General features: G+C 45.7%; 1 protein-coding gene across 2 annotated transcripts in view; it reads right to left on the bottom strand.

Moving 5' to 3' along the window:
- Positions 1 to 9,840: 9,840 nt before the first annotated feature.
- The window catches only part of ADAMTS14 (ADAM metallopeptidase with thrombospondin type 1 motif 14), an 86,662-nt gene continuing 78,732 nt past the window's right edge, over positions 9,841 to 17,770 (bottom strand). For both annotated transcript variants that reach the window (XM_056849706.1, XM_056849707.1), the window contains exons 19-22: positions 16,930 to 17,137; positions 13,793 to 13,922; positions 12,985 to 13,095; positions 9,841 to 10,445 (exon numbers count right to left, since the gene is read on the bottom strand). In XM_056849706.1, coding sequence (XP_056705684.1) covers positions 9,841 to 10,445; positions 12,985 to 13,095; positions 13,793 to 13,922; positions 16,930 to 17,137 — 1,054 coding nt within the window. The remainder of the gene's footprint in view (positions 10,446 to 12,984; positions 13,096 to 13,792; positions 13,923 to 16,929; positions 17,138 to 17,770) is intronic.

Genomic DNA, 17,770 nt, shown 5'->3' with positions numbered 1-17,770 from the left:
CAGCCATGCAGTTCCTGCCTTCCTAGACCAGCCAGTGAGGAAGGAAAGCTCGCTGTAGCGCCCACTAAGCTTTTCTTGTCATAGCCACTCCTACACAAAACAGCTAAACTACTAGCCTGTCGTGTTCAGAGGGGTGGGTCCCGTGATCTAAACCTCAGCTGTGGCTTTTCAAAGAGGCTCCCGGGTGCACCCCAGCATGGTATGGTGCAAAGCAATAGCACTGTGACTGTGCCTGGTTAAGATGACCTCAAGAGCTGGGTGGCAGACTATAGCTGTGTATTTGCAAGTCCCTTTGCAGTCATCACATTGAAGCCAGATCTGCCTGTGCCAAGGATTATGCCTACAGTCCACTTCTAGTCATATCAAACAGACTTATCCAACAAGTGATCCAGATGGGGATGATCAAAATACCAACCTTACCGAATTGTTACAAGGATGATGGATTAGGGATGTGCATTCGAGTAAAACAGTACCGAAAATACATCTGAAAAATACCAGATGTATTTGGGATCTTGCGGGTTAATCCTGAATATTTCCAGGATTTTTTGAGACCAATTTTCAGTATCCTGAAAAATTCTCCGATGTATTTGGGATGCCGAATACACCCCGAAAAATACCATATTGGTATTTTGGGGGTATATTCGGCATCTCAAATACATCTGAGAATTTTTCAGGATACCGAAAATTGGTTCCAAAAAATCCTGGAAATATCCGGATCAACCCACAAGATTGGAAAGCAGCTTTTTCAGGCTCCCAAGACTGCTTTTTCTCTACACCCCCAGTTTTCCTTTATTTGTTTTTCTTTGGTTCTGTGTCTCCTGGGGTTTCTCTATCAGCTTGCCAGGGTGCTTCCGTCTATTTCAAGTCTGATAATTTCAAGATTTTTTTTCTTTGACAGAGTTGCTTTGTGTCCCCTGTCCCCTTGCTTGGATTTGTTCTGCTGTGGTTCTCCAGTTTGACTTCTTTTGGGCTTGAACTAGCCACAGTGGCACTGGGTTCTGCTGGGCATCTATACATTGCCAATGGTTCTGTTGGGCATGCGAAGCCCCCCTCCCTTCCGTTTCCATTGTAGAGATTCTCTGGTTTTACTTTGGTCTGTTGAGCTTGCACTGCCAGAGTGGCACTGGGTTCTACTGAGCTTCTGCACATTGCAATTGGTTTTGCTGAGCTTGCAAAAGTGCCCCCTACTTTGAGCTTACACTGTAGAGATTCTCTGGTTAGACATTACTTTTGTTGGGCTTGCTCTATCAGAGTAACACTGTGGTGTGCTGGGCATATGTACATGGTCATTGGTTCTGCTCAGCTTGCAAAAGTGCACCCCCCACCGTCAGTTTCTGGATGGATATTCTTTGGTTTGGCATTGGTTCTGTTGGGCTTGCACTGTCACAGTGGTTCTAGGTTCTGCTGGGTTTCTGCACATTGCCACTGGTTCTGTTGGGCTTGCAAAACAGTTTTCACTGCAAAGATTCTCTGGTTTGATTTTGGTTCTCTTTGGCTTGGACAATTGCTTATGGTTATAGTGGGATTAATGGGTTCTGCATTGGTTCTGTTGGGCTTGTTGTGTTAGTTCTTCCATGGGAGACATTTCACCAGTGATTGCTGCTTGCAGCTTGGTTTTGCCCAGGAAGGAGCTTGGAGGGGTTGTTTTTGCCCCATGGCCCAGGCTAGCCTGATCTCGTCAGATCTCAGAAGCTAAGCAGGGTCAGCCCTGGTTAGTATTTGGATGGGAGACCACCAAGGAATATCAGGGTTGCTGTGCAGAGGAAGGCACTGGCAAACCACCTCTGTTAGTCTCTTGCCATGAAAACCCCTAAAGGGGTCGCCATAAGTCAACTGCAACTTGATGGCACTTTACACACACACACAGGAAATAATGGAGGGTGGCTGGGGGCACCCTGTTCAGGGGCCCTTAAATTCAGAGTAACTAACCCATAGTTGATTCTAGCTTTATAATGCTATAGTGATGTTTTAACTGCTGATTTTTTTTTAAAAAAGCCTTCAAAGCCCTCCAGTGGTGTTGGATGAGCTGAGAAAAGAAACTGACATGAGTGGGAGCTGCAAAAATCCACACCTTCTTATCTTCACAGAATATGAACATGCTTTGAGTGTAATCTTTCCAAAAAGATACAAAACCAAATTTGAGAAAGATTCCTGAAGACCGGGGAGGGAGGGAGGACAAAGTAGACAATTAGGGGACACCATTGTGTAGATGCTTAAACATGCATAAAAATAAACACCCTGCATCTTCAGAATAGGATTTCTATCACAGTCGTTCTAATAGGCTAGGCATTTGGGGGCTGACTGTGGCTGCACATTTTTTTCTGTTATGTGCCAGTCCTTCTTTCAGCAACTACTCAACCAGGTTATGAGTGACTCATGAGCTATTTTACTCTACCCTTTAAAAAACAGTACCAACCTCAATCATTTATTGCTGGAAGCTTTTCTTCGATAAGGTCAACTTCCATTTCCCTTCCAACAAAGGACAACTGAAAGTCAATGAAGTTAATAAATATTTTTTAAAGCTCCAAATCTCATATATACAAAATTCTTATACATCATAACACCAGACAAGGTTACAGCACAAGCATGATTTTGCCTAGAAAAGAGGAAATTTCCTGACATTCCAGCCTCTGAACAGCCACTTCCAGATGAGTGAGAAGCAAAACCAGATCACACTGGCAGGCAGAGGCCTGGCTCACTGTATCTGCAGCAGGGAGCAAAGCATTTCAACCGGTCAGTTTCACAGACTTTCAGGTCAGTGGATGCATCCTTCCTGGCAACTGCAACCTGATAGGTAAATGACCAGCACCCCACTCCACAAAGAAACATATTCGCAAAAAGAGAACATAGAAGGGACACTTTCTTGCATTGTAACAATGCAATTTCCCCACCTTTTCCATGATTGGGCCGCCTCAGTGTATCTAAAGTAACATTTGACGGTACCAGTGTCCTTGGGCTCCTCATTACAGTTAATTTCCCTTAGTGCTTAGCCTTGTTGTGGGCATTGGGGCTTCTAGTTAAGCTGCGAAGGTGAAAACCAACATTATCCAATGCAGCTGGAAAAGAATGGTCAAGATGATGAACTAGGAAATCCCATCCCAGCCACATGACCCAAATGATTCTTTGGTATAGGTGCAAGAGGCTATGCATATGTGACCTTTTTGAGTATTGCTTTACATATGTGGAGTAAGGATCAGAGTATTTCTAGTTCAGGTGTAATCGTCCTTTCAAATGAAAATAACCTGTTTTAACTTAGACTTAACTTTGTGTCACAGCAGCTGCTAAAGGAGCAAAGAAACACGTTGTTATTCTCTCTGTGAGGGGTTTCCTAAACTAACGGTTGCTTGTTGTCATCATCTGAAGCCAAAACAGCCAACCTTGTTCGCTTTCTGTAATCCAGTTTCATCTCTTTGGAAGACATTGCAGCAATACACCTTTCCCCTTGACTTTTTTTAAAAACACAAAGATGAGAAGAGAACCTTGTACAGATTGTTACAGCAGTATATTGCTACAATAATATTCTAGTGCTTATTTTTTTAAGCCTGATGGTTGGCGTGGGGAGAGAAAATTGCTGCCAGGGGGAGTTTCAGGGGAAATGGCTGCCATGTGGGTTTGAAAATCTAGCCTTCCCTGTGATCTTTCCCAAAACATCAGAGCAAAACAGTTTTGAGAAAGACTTGAGAAAGGTCAGGGAAACCCCAAGAGGTGCACCAATGCACCACAATACTGTGGGGAAGCAGGGGGGGAAACCCTACTTCCCAACAGCATTAACCTCAGGGCAAATAACCTCTGTGGAAATGACCAGAGTTACAAATAAGTTTTAAGGAACTGGTTCTTTTGCCTTTTTCTTAGCTTTATATAGTGATATCCTGGAGCTACTACAACTACCCACAGCACAGAAAGCAAGATAGCGCTAGGAAGTGGTATCATAGGTACCACCCCCTTCCTGACAGTGAATGCTTCATTCCAAGTAAACATAGAGCTTAAAATGATGAAAGGATGGTCAAGTAAAGTAAGCTAATGCTTTAAGAAAAGCCACTCACCATTGTTTCCCATAATAAAGAATCCAAGATAGTTCTGTGTTCCCAAAAAGAGCTATCACAGTATTGCTACCACTAAACAAGACCACCATTCATTTGTTAGCCTTTCATCTGGCTTCTGGCCACTGTTCAACAGCCAAGGTTGGCTCCAGGGCTACTGGGTGGAAAAACTCAAAGCCCTTTTCAGATGTTTTAAGTGGTGTGTGTGTATCTGTGAATGTGCAAAGGAGAAAGAGGAATTACAAAGGGAAATTTGGTCCTGGACCTATGCATGCTCATTGGAGTGCATAAATAGAGTTGAAGTGCGTAAAAAGTCCTGGGTACTTTCCACATGTGGATGTGTATGCATTCTACATATATATTCCGATAGATATGGATAAAGGCTTCATCCTAACATCCTTCCTCCCCCTCCTCCTTTCTCACATCTCCCTCCACTCAGCTATAAAAAGAGCCCTATCCTGTACACAGAGTGGCAGTCATAGGGAGTGGGATTTCAGGGCAGTTTATTGAACCAAAGGGACAGTTGTGGGTGTATTCTTTGCCTTCATTTTTCATGTACATCCACGCTGGCATTATATACAGATCATGCAAATGTATAAATGTAAATTGCTAAAGGCATTGGTAATATATATATATCACACACATACACCAATCTCAAACCAGGGGTTAAAGCTGCCTGTTGACAAAGTAAGTGGAAGACCACTTTGATCTCCAGTGTTTGAAAAGGGCCAGGACACTGGTTGGGAGACACAGCTGGCACTTCATTGGGCATGAAACCTAAACCATTGTTTCACTACTGATTCCAAATGAACGTGAGAACCAGAATTCTGTAGGCCAAGAAAAGGTTTGAAGCGAAGGCAGTGCTTCTCAAACGTCTTATAACGGAGGCACACTTCTCTTCTGAATTCTGAGGCACATATTTCACTCACTTTCCTATTTTTAACCACAGAGGAGTGTAGGTAAGAACCATAGTAGACCCAACGCCTATGTTCCTACATACACCTGAGTGAAAGCAGCTTAGTCAGAGAGCCTCCTGGGAGGCTGGTGTGGCAGGCTACCTGGAAACAAACTGCCTGACAGGGCAGAACAGGCCCTTGGACCCAGCAGCAAGACTCACCTGGGAGGAGCAGGTTGGGATCCAGGGCAGCCACTGCAGTCAGGCCCAGGGAAGGACGTGGTGGCAGGAAGCAAGCCTTGATGGAAGAACAATGACTCGGCGTTTTGCAGCAGGGAACAGAGGAGAAGAGGGGGGAGTTTAATCAAGGTGTAAAGCTAGGGAGGAAGAGGAAATGGGAGGAGGCTGCTGGCAGGAGAAGAAAGCAGAAGTAGGAGGCTGGTTGCAGTGCCGTGGCTCTTCTCTTTAGGGTTATCAGCTCCGGGTTGGGAAACACCTGGAGATTTTAGGGGCAGAGCCTGAGGAAGACGGGGTTTGGAGAGGGAAGGGACTTCCAAGCCATAGATTCCAATTGCCAAAGCGGCCATTTTCTCCAGGGGAACTGATCTCTATCGGCTGGAGATCAGTTGTAATAACAGGAGATCTCCAGCTACCACCTGGAGGTTACTTATGTAACCCAGTGTGACCCTAAGGTGGATGAAGTGAACCACACCTTCAGGGATCAAATAACTGGCATAATGAAACAGTGACTGGGCTTGGGATCTAAAGACCCCCATGGCCTCCAGGTATGATGTTCTCCTGCCCCCAGAGTGTGCTACACTGGGTCACTCTGCCACATTTATATATTGGGAGTGGCTGATTCAATCACACTCAGTACAAAAAACATGGCAAAATTACCTGCAATCCTGCAGCGGCTGGTTGGAGAAAGGCACACACAGGACAGTACATCATGCAGAGATGCAGTGGACAGTATTCCCCACAACCCCTCAGGAACCTTTAATTATTTACTTCCCCTGTGGCAGGTTAAAGGTTTCCATCATAGCACACTAATGTGCCCCACCACAGAGTTTGGGATTGGCTGTACTATAGATATGAGCCTTATTGGCCTTATTAGAGCATGCAGCAATAAAACATCTGAAGGGTTACACAGTCTATCAAATTCTGATTGGCTTATTCAGGATCTACATTGTAATGCACTAACTGATGTGCTGACAGGAATGTGGAGGGGCAACAGCAACAAAACATCTTGGAGGAGTTCTTGTACATTTGCAGAAGGTCAGAGTGGACAGAAAGGTCCCTGCCTATCTGCCTTTAGCTGAGCTGCTCATATCACAGACAGGGGGAGAGCAGGCAGGGCCCAGGGAAGAAAACAGGGAGCTAAAGTGGCAGTTCCCTGACATGGATGGCCCAGGCTAACCTGATCTCGTCAGATCTCAGAAGCTAAGCAGGGTCAGCCCTGGTATTTGGATGGGATACCACCAAGGAATACCAGGGTTGCTATACAGAGGAAGGCACTGGCAAATCACCTCTGTTAGTCTCTTGCCTTGAAAACACTATAAGGGGTCGCCATAAGTCGGCTGCAACTTGACGGCACTTTACACACACACACACAACGTGGCAGCAGGCCAAAGGAAGCAGTGGAATCTAGGAAGGGAGGATTGGTTGTGCTCCAGAGAAATCAGAGGGTTATTAGAGGGGAAAAGAAAATTGAGAGACAAAATGGCCACAGGAGAAGCCCCACATGCCCAGGAAGGCTGAAATCCCCACATCCATAACCAACCAACTTTTTAGCTCTTGGCATATGCGTTGGACTTCTGTACTCTAGATTTCTCATCTGTCTCCTCAATTTTGTACAATAAATTTCAATGTTTACACTGCAAAGACCATTTCTGCAGCCCTGTTCACAAGTTACAGTGAACACACATGCAATCAATGTACAGTGTATGCTTGATTTTTCTTTATATGTCTGTTCAGTCATTCTCATGTTACATTTAACACATGTACAGCTAAACATGTGATTTAAACCCCGCATTTATCCAGCTACTACTCCGCAGTTTCACCTGTAAAGTGAACACACATTGGCTCTTCCTTACAAAACAGATCACACACATACATGCAGGATATATGTGCATTCACTGTAACCTATAACAGAGCATGTATAACCTATGGTAGCAGATGATGTGGAGAGAATAGTTTATGCTTCATAAACATTAACTGATGCATTTTAAAATATGTGCCTCTCTTTTTCTCTGAGCAGACATGTCATCTTTGTAGAGATTTCTAGAGTGGCACTCATCTGAATTCCTGCCAAGGTTTGTTTTTCTAGGTCTTACAATGGTGCTTTCCACATGGGGACAGGCAAGCGTAGTTTCCCCATTGCTACTGTGGCAGCCAACATAGTAGAGCAGCAACTAGGCTTCCACACGGCAGATTTACTCACAGTTTCCCTGCCCCATAGTTTTTCCTTCAGCAGCAGCCATTCCCCCTCCCCTACCCACCAGGGCCTTTCCAGGGTTTTTTTGGTTTTTTAAAAATAGGCAATTGAATACTGTTATATCAACCTAACATGATATCTATGTGTAACAAGTTCTCTGAATTCCCAGTTTCCATTTTAAAAAAAGGAAATCTCTGCCTCCTTCTGTTGTGGAGATATGCCTTCCCCCTTAAATTTCTGCTACAAGATAGAAATGAACTTTAAAGGGGTAAAATGAAAGCTGGGAATCTGAGAACCTGCTACACATACTGTTACAGCATTATATCAATATAATGGTATTCAGTTGCCACTTAAAAATCAAAAAAGCCCCCCGGAACCTGGGCGAGGAAATGACCGCTGTGGGAAAAATGGTTGCCATGTGGGGAAACCTGAATTTTCCCACCCACATAACAACCATCCAGGCTTTGCTATAATATTTCCCAAAACTTTGGAGCAAACAATGTTTGAGGAAGATTGAGGAAAAGCCAGTGAACTCCCAGGAGGTACACAAATGGGCCACAACTCTGGGGTGAAGCAGGTTAAAAGCCTGTTTCCTAACAGCATCCAAACTAGGGCAAATAACCTGTGTGGAAATGGCCAATGGCCACATTAGGAACTTTGTTGGTTTTCTGAGCCTATGTCAGAAGTATCTCTCTCAAATTTTTTAAAAAAGCCTGCACATGTGCTGCAAAGTAAAGATTCATGTGGTTCACCGGGCATTGCTCAGTGCTGTCCTGATCCCTGAGACTACACCTGTGGTGGTGCTTAAAAGTGTCTAAGAAAGGATAGACAATGCCCTTCAGATGCCATATGTAGTAAACATCTTTAAAGGAAAATGAAGGAGGACTTTAAGTGTGTGAGCAGAGGGGGTGGGGAAAAGGGTATTAACATTAAATTCATCTGGTAGCTGGCCTCTACCTCCCAGCTAAAAAAATTATGTTGCTGTCTACAATAGCAGGACAAACACTATCCCCGCGGTCCATTCTTACCATCTTACCATTTTCCAGCTTTTTGCTGCCACCACTGCTCAGCACAATGTGGTTTGCATCTTCAGATACTGCCAAAGCTATTGACTGCAGCGGATACAGTTCCTGGGTAAATGTCACTTCAGCACTGTTTGAGAAGGCACCTGCTAGACATATTTGACTCAGGCCAGGGGCACTAGCCTCACTTCCCATCTCAGCAGGGTCCAAAATAGCACCTCAAAAATGCAAGAGAAAATACCTTCAAATTCTAACTAGAAAGTGAAATGAAGAGAACGGTGAGAGACAAAGGGTATCCAACCAAATTATTTGCAGGAGGGTCACTATTTAAACAGAGAGGTATTTGTCAGCATTGTTACTGCCTCCAGTTCCCTGGCCCGCCCTACAAGTCTCCTCATATACTCTCCTTTCAGGGCTGAATGATAATACAGGGCAGAAATTGGGGGCAAACAATGAATGACTCCTAGCATGTCAGTTTCTATACGGCCAGGGTTGGAGACTATACGGCCAGGGTTGGAGACTAAACAGTGGAGTAGCTGGATACTGGGCCTGATCCGGCAAGTCTCTGTTTATCACCATATAGTCCCACCTCTATGTGACTGACAAGTATCACTGCCATGCTAAATAAAGGCCATCATGCCCCAAAATGAGAGAGCTGGTTTTAAAGGAACCAGTACTTGCTATTCGTACGCAGTTCAAGAGACACTCAATGTGAGTTGTGAAATCAAACACTCCCCTTCCCCAAGAGTCTTAACACAGCACCTCAGCGACATGTGGACGATAGAGAGCTGACTCAGAGGGCCGCTGGGTCAAATACCACACTATCCCTCCATGCCATCCAAATTAAGTTTCCTTATCTCTCCCTCCACGACAAACATCAGTTCTTGGGGCCGTCTGTTACCAAGACACACCAGGCTTCACCATAGGAAAGACTACAACAGGGACATGTGCAGCACCGTTTCAGAACCCAGCATGCTCCTGGTGGCTGGAACCGCAGCAGCGATGAGCAGGAACTGGAGGAAGAGGGTCCTCTCTTGGCATTCTCAAAATCGTATTGCTTGAAAATATGTTTGTAGCACCCTTGAAGAAAAATCCTGACCGATTCAAGCCACATTCTGAACTTGGGCTACATGAGCTCTGTGCATTTAATAGCTCACCATGGTTTGTTTGCAACGGAATGGCTGCTACAGCTCTTTTCCTGCATGTCTCTTCCTTTGAATTTCTTTTTCTTTTTTTTAAATAAAAGCATTTTTAAAAGTGCCACAGACAAAAAGAAAAGAAAAAAGAAAAAAATCACATGTCGGTATCATTAAATTAACATGACTGTGTTTGAAATTGGTATTCCTTCCCATTTTGGAAAGGGGCCCAGAAATGCGGTGGCTTTGCCCAATGTAAACTGTGGAGAAAGAGCGCACGATGAGTGAAGATACTAGAAAAAGAAACCCTCTCTCATGTCCCTACAGGCGAGGAAGTCCTAAGGTTGCCAGCTGACTGTTTGGACTCTGTGATGTCCTTCCTTCGTCCTTGAGGGAGAAAAAGAAGTTTGCTTTCTCTTTGTGACACAGATAAAGGGTTGTCCAAGACCGCTGGGAGGTGTCGGGAAGCCGAGCTGCTCCGGAGGTCTCTAGGGCCCCTCCCTTCCGCCGTTTGTCGAGTAGGAGGTAGAACTCTTGACATGTCATCTTTTGAAGAGTTGTTGCTGGAACTGCCCGGAAACTGTGAAGCAGTCTTAGCCTGACAGGACCCAAGGGCAGTTGAGGCAGGCAGGGGTCCATGGGCTGCCTCTGTCTCTTTGGGAACTGTGCCTTTTATCCTCTGCAGGTGGCTCATAATGGTGGGGTGGAAAGGCAGCTGGGGGAGAGGGCTGGGAAGAACAGCATCCCCGCGTGTCCCCGTCTCCAGAACTCCTTGGTTGGTGCTGGGCGGCTGACTGGTGGTGGAGACCTTCTTGCTACAGGATTCACAGCAGAGCTTGTTGTAGCCAGGGATGGAGCAGTAGCGAGCCAAGACCTCCATCTGGCAGAATATGGACTTGTCTCCAAGGCAAGGCTCCTCTGCAAACAAGAAAAGTTACAAAGAGGGTTTTGTAAGGGGAGCGAGCGTATGCATCTATCAGACTGGCAAACTGCCACCACATCCATTGTGACATCAAAGTACTGCACACAGATGGCTTGTAAATGGTAACAGTGTGTTGCTGTGAAAACAAATTTCCATGTTGTACACCGCATGAATGCAGTTGGGTTCAATTCAAGCCAACCTGGCCTACACCGCTCTGAGCAGTGCTGGAGGGTGGCATATACTTTAAATATTATATACATAATAGCAATAGGGAAATGGGGTGGGGGGAGAGAATTGCACAGAGATAGAGACAAAGCCAGATCAAGCCCTGCAGAACGGCCATCAATTGAAGCCTGCCATAGGTACGACAATCTCTCTGAGGCCAGCAGCTCAGGGCATCAGAGATACAGGGGATATGGATAAGGTGAGTGTCCCCCCCCCCATCCACACTACAGTCCTGGCCTTATATAGCAGTTTTACTCAGGAGATGGCTTTGTGTCACTCTTCAAACGCTCTCCCTGGGCACCTCCAGCATTACAAGTTAACTGCAAGACTTGTGTCTTATTCCCCAAAGGGAAACCTAATGAAATAAGAGCTCATTTAGAAACACAAGCACTGAGGATGCAAAATGATGGCATGGGCAGAGACAACCACTGCATTCTTTACTGTTTATGGGAGACGAGGTGCATAATAGCATACGCCAAATGGCATTAGGCTTATGGGTATGTCAGCAACTGCGGCGTCTCAGCATAGCAGCTGAAGATGGGAAGACAAAAAATGGAATGTAGAAGTCGGGGAGAAACAAGGGTGACGATTGCTCAAAAGACAGGCAAGCAGGCATGCAAAATACTTATGTACTATGCAGAGACGGCCCGGGGGGGGGGACTATAGCTAAAGTCTCCTGCAGATGAGCCAAGGAACACTAGATGGCACTTGAATGCCTAACAGGGCTTCATGCACAAGCAATCCTCTCTAAGCTCTTGCATCGATACTGAGCGCGAAGTCGTCCTAAACTGAGACTGTGCATCTGGATAGCTGAAGACTTCCAGCATTATTCAATTTATTGTAAGGTGTGGGAGGATTTACTGACTCCCTAGGCTACATAGGCCTGTCTCTCCAAAGGATTGCTCATTTACTTAATTATAAGCACTCAGGTGATAAAAGCACATAGGCCACAGTCATTAGCAGTCACAGGAACAAAATTCTGATTTGGGCTTATAAAGGTGCAGGAAGTTATTTATTTTACTTCATTTTTATTTACAGCACTCCTGGGAAACATGTGATCCATCAAGCCAGATGCAGTTCCCCAGCATCTATATAAACCTTCTGCTTTTGCAATCGCAGGCAGGGAAGCAACAGGAAGGGGTTGCCCAGGGCCAGGGTGATGTAATGGCTAGAGAGCCAGACTAGAATCTGGCCGGCTTAGGTTCACATTCCCGCACTGCCGTGGAAGCTCGCTGGGTGACCTTGGGCTAGTCACTCTCAGCCTAGCCTTACTCACAGTGATGTTAGGTCACGATGGGTAGCCGTGTTAGTCTGTCACAAGTTGTAGAAAAGAACAAGAGTCCAGTAGCACCTAAAAGACTAACAAAATTTCTGGCAGCTTTCGCGAGCCACAGCTCACCAATTACAGCTCATGAATTACAACTAATAATGAAGCTCAAGACAATGCATTATCCTGGACTTAACAGAGATCTGGGGTTCCTGTCTCATTACCAACGCTGATTTCTCCATTACTACCCCTCTGCATATCACACCTAATCCAATCATGCCTGCTAATGCCATTTACTTGCTGTTGACATTTTCCTTGCCTAACTGGCATACTAGCCGCAAATAAAATTTGTTTATTTCTGTTGCCATTGTGTGTCTAATTCACTCGTCTCTACTTAAGGATGGATGGACTCACATTCTAGCTGTAACAGAAGAAGTGAGCTGTGGCTCACGAAAGCTCACATCCTGCCAGAAATTTTGTTAGTCTTTAAGGTGCTACTGGACTCTTGCTCTTTTCTACTGCTCACAGTGCTGTTGTGAGGATAATAGGGGGAAGGGAGAAACATGTATGCCACTCTGAGCTCCTTGAAGGAAGGGGAACATTACGAGGTGCTAGACAGATACATAAGGCAGCCCAGCAGATCACACTGCATGCACGGCTGGTGAGCTGCATTCAGCAGGGTGAGTTACAGGCTGTGCAGGCCTGATTTACAGAGTATTCAATTTGCAGTGGGATATATATTGATTTCCATCCACTGAACTCTGGCTACAGCATTAATATGACATGACAGAAGAAGGGCATAACCAAGACGGCTGCTTTCCATGCTTACAAACCAGCAGCCCGACAAGTGTTTTTTTCCCTGAGAGACTACACAGACAATGCAGGAAGTTAAGCAGCATGACTGCGCAGACTGTCAAAGCCCAAACAATAATTCTGCTATTCTGCCAGCGGAATATTTCAAGGTTTACAACAACAACAAAAAGAGGTGCGGTAGAAACAGATGATGATCCCAATGCAAAGTTCAGAAGCAGGACTGCACTTACTTGATGATATCTTCATAACTGGGTTCTTGGCACTCTCCTGTGGCACCCACTGGACCTTCGGAGTCACATGATCACCGGTGTCTGCAGTTGCCGTGATGCTTGATAGCTTTCCTGGGGGTATAAAATTAGGCCACCGTGTCTGGATCACAATGCAGAGTGAAATAACTGGAGGTCAGGTGACTGTTCTGGAGACTGTTCTTGTGATACTTCTCAATCTTTGGTGATACAGATTAACTCTTTTGAGGGTTTCACACAGCAAAGCACAGACCTCAATGCGTATTAACTCATATGTCTGCCATCCAAAATACTGGTGGCCAAGAACAGCATCCAAGAAATCCCAGACAAATTCAGAGAAAAATACTTCAAGCAGCAGCATCTAGACCCAGGAATACTAAAGGCACACCAAGTATTTAAGGTGCTAGAAACTAGGAAAAATAAGGAATAAAAATAAGGAATAAAATGTCCTCTTATTGCCCATGATTTGCATACTCAGCTTTAAATTAAATCTAGCCTGGCCTACAGCAGTTAATTCCTGCAATTTTTACATGGGGCAACTCTGCACTACCCTCTACCCTGCTGTCCTGGTGCATCCTCCAGTCCTGGACACCTGCTTTTCCTGGCAGCCACAGTTCCTTAGGGATACTACACATGCATATTGTCCACAGTGCAAACAAACCTACTTGCTATGTATAAACAAGCACGGTAGCCCTCAAGCACACATAAAAAAAAAAAAACACCTCAGCCATTTTATCCATATCACACATGCGCATTCATACTTACGAAATGCTTTGCACAGTTCCAGCCTCACCTGGGCATGCTGCCATTCTGCAAACCTGGATGGTCTCTGGCTTCTCGCTCTCACACTGACCAAGGCTGTTGTCACTGGACTTACACACCACCTGGCGCTGCTGGATCCCTTCTCCACAACTGACAGAGCACTAATACAAAGGAAGAGGGGTAAGGGCCAGTGGTAGTGAAGTGGTTAAGGTGTCGGACTAGGATCTGGGAGACCCAGGTTTGAATCCCTACTCTGCTATGGAAACTTGCTGGGTGACCTTGGGCCAGTCACACACACTCAGCCTCGACCCTGGCAAGTACTTGGATGGGAGGCCTCCAAGGGATACCAGGGTCGTGACATGGAGGCAGGCAATGGCAAGCCTCTTCTGAATGTCCCTTGCCTTGAAAACTCTACGGGGTCACCATAAGTCAGCTGTGACTTGACAGCAAAAGAAGAAGCAGAGACAGGATCATCATAAGTGTTGATACATAGATTTAAAAGGTAAAGGGGCAAGCACCGGGTCATCACTGAACCATGGGATGACGACATCACATTGCGACGTCGACTAGGCAGACTATGTTTACGGGGTGGTTTGCCATTGCCTTCCCCTGGCGTCTACACTTTACCCCCAGCAAGCTGGGTAGAAGAAGAAGAGTTGGTTTTTATATGCTGCTTTTCTCTACCACTTAAGGGAGACTCAAACCGGGTACTCATTTTACTGCCCTCGGAAGGATGGAAGGCTGAGTCAACCTTGAGCCGGCTACCTGAAACCGACTTCTGTCGGGATCGAACTCAGGTCTTGGGCAGAACTTTGAGTGAAGTACTTCAGCTTACCACTCTGTACCACTCTGTAAGCTAAAACCTATGTTCTCATTTATTATGCAAATAAGAAGTAAAGCTTTTCAAATAAATCTTTTGTAAGCTTTGGACCGCTGTGGTTAAATGGCTGAAAGTGAACAAGTTGAAACCAAACCCAGACAAAATGGAAGTAATGCTGGTTGGGAAACCTGATGTCTTAAACAACATTGTGCTTCCTTCTTTTGATGGGCTTCAGCTGATGCTTACTGACTCACTTAAGAGCCTAGGGGTTGTAGTGGACCAAGCTGGAGAAGCAAGTTAACATGGCTTTTAAAAACGCTTTGTTCCAAGTTAGTTTAGCCCGGAAGATGGGACCCCTACCGTAAATCAGTCAATCTGGCCACCTGGATCAATGCCACAGTAACATCAAGACTAGAGTAGCGTCATGCCCTCTACACAGGTCTCCCCTCAAAACCAACTTGGAGACTCCAGTTGGTGCAGAATGCTGCAGCTCAATTATTATCAGGAACTAGGCAGAGGAACCATATTACACCCATTCTGTCGTCACTCCATTCACTGCCTATCAGTTCCTGAGCACAGCACAGGGCCTGGGCTACCACATACAAAGCCCGTCATGGCCTTGGACCCTCATATCTGCAGCACTGCCTCTACACCTGTCTCACCACATCAACTTTGCTCATCTGAGCAGGGCCTCTTGCAGATGGGCAGTATCAACAACTGCCCATACACATGCCTTCCCTATACTAGCCCCCACCCTGTTGAGTGACGTGCCAGTGGAGGTCAGGAAGGCTCCCATGCTGCTGGCATTTCACAAACTGCATAAAACAGAATTGTTTGTAAGGGTATTTTTATAAAGGAAACAGAGCTGCATCTTAAAAGGTCCAGGGCTATGCACTGTGTTTCTACTGTGGCAATACCATGTTCTGCATTATTGAAGATTATGTTCAATATTTATGCTTGAATCAGATAGTAGCTCCATTTCAAAATTCTGCATTCCCTAGTCCTATTACATTGCTTATTAAATGTATCATCCTACTGAGTGCATCTACATTGTGTAATCCTCCTTGAGTCTCAGTGAATGATGGACTATGAATAATGTAAATAAAACAAATTTCTCTGATCTTTTAGCTAGACATTTTCAAATTTCTCTGCAACTGTAAACCCCAGATTTATTTGCACACAAAATGCTTCTGAATCCTTCAAGCTTGCAACAAATGCCATAAACTAAGCTAGGCTTTTCCCCAACAGCAAACCCAATTCAACAGGCTCTGTGGCACTCAGGGCAAGCCGGTGACCTAACACTGCCTTAGTGAATGTGTTTGAGGCATTCAAAAACAGCAATGCTCAAAAAGGACAGAGCCTTAGTGCTATCAAGGGACATTAAAGATGCGGGCGATAAACAAAGGGTTTTGGCAGCAGCAGAGAAGGACACCTAGGTCATTTATGCATGGGTACTTTCACTCATGTTTGCCCCCAGTATGTCTCAGTTGTTCCTTGGAGTTAACGCATGAGTTTCCCATCCATTAGAGATGACCTCACTGCCAGTCCTCACAAATCCCGGGGGTTCCTGTCTGGGGCTTCCTGTTCCTTTATTAAACCAATTATTCCCTCTCCCCTGACTCAGCCTGGGTGAAATTCCTGTGCATAAGGCAAAGCGCGGGACACACAAGCTTGGTTTCTCTCACAGCCAATTACAAAGCAAAGTGTAAAGAGGCAGGGATTCAAATGCTTCCTGCTTCCTCAGAGTTCTTTCTTAGCAGAAGGAAAGCTTTTTAAATCTGAGACGTGGATTTCTTCCTCCCCCCTTTCAGATTGCTCCGTTTTATGTTTTTTGTTCTTAAAATGCTTTTTTATGCAGCAGTTGGGTTTAAGGGGGGTTTTTTTCCTCACAGTAAGCACGACAAAGTAAGACAACTACAAAACAGCATTTAAAGGGGCGGGACTTGATCTGAGCTTGGAGAGTGCTGGTGCACAGATTCCCAACAGGAAAGTGTGGGTCCAGCGAGCAACGAACCTCAGGCAAAACTCCTATGCATAAATGACCTCAGTAGGGCAAAGCAAAATGCAGAAAGCGGCCTGTTTGGAACCAGGCACCACACCTCCCTGGGAGTTCTATGGAGGGAGCCCCAGAAAGAGGCAGCTTGGTAAAGGGGATGGGAGGTTTTGAGCAGGAAGCAAAGACGACACCCTGCTGCCTTTGCGCAACCCTGCTGCAGTGAGCAAGCCGAGCTGCCAGTCCTAGGAGCTCCACAACACGGTGCAGAAGCAAGAAGGGGATGGGGATATTGGTATTTTGCCCAGGGTGCTGAAAGTCACAAGGCCAGCTACCCTTGGCAGCACCTTCTTACCTGAGACCAGGCCCCTGTTCTCCACTGGGCAGGACACGGGATGCGACTGCAGGGCCGGCGGGTGTCTGGTTTGTCTCCTGGGCAGTATTTTGTGTGCACTGTCCGATTTGTGCCATTCTGGAGGTGCTGGATGCACTGTACCACCCTGATCTGGACTCCCAGCTTGCCACAGGACTTGCTGCAGGCACCCCATTCCTCCGCTCCCCACCTGCAGAAAGAATCATAGACCCCTTGAACTATTAGCCCAGCAATGAGGAACGACTCATCTGCCTGGTTCTTACCTGTGCCTGGGCTGGCAGCACTTCAGACTGCAGGTGGGGGCTCACACGAATGAATGCTCCTCCATACAAAAAAATTAACAAATCCCTGCATGTAAAAAACTAGGCATCAGGGAAGAGGATTTCAGTCTAGCCTTCTCCTGCCATGCCAGTTCTCTGCATGTGAGGATTTAGTCATTTGGAACCGGGAAGCAGTTGATCATGTGTCTCTTTCAGATTGCAGTCTGAAGTGGTACCTTAGTGAGAATTAGGCCATCATGGTTGCAAACCTGGTAGGGGCTGGGATTTCAAAGTACGGGGCCATGCTTCTAGATTCTGGTGGCCGCCACCAAAAATCAAATGCTGGACTAGACAGACCTTTTCTGTGAGCCAGCTGTTCTTACACTATTAAGAGTTCTGCAGTGAAATCCTGACTGAATACACTGTCAAACCTCCACTGAAGCTAATAGACACAGGACTGACTTTTGAACAGATTTCACTCTGCTCGTCATGGAATAAGCTTCAGCAACAATATTAGGGGCTAACTGACATGAGCATGTTTAATATATGAGTAGCCACATGAT

This window comes from Euleptes europaea, chromosome 5 (genome assembly GCF_029931775.1).
Source record: "Euleptes europaea isolate rEulEur1 chromosome 5, rEulEur1.hap1, whole genome shotgun sequence".
Taxonomy (NCBI): domain Eukaryota; kingdom Metazoa; phylum Chordata; class Lepidosauria; order Squamata; family Sphaerodactylidae; genus Euleptes; species Euleptes europaea.
Note: the sequence above shows the minus strand (reverse complement) of the source record. Positions and strands in the feature narration are given on the sequence as shown.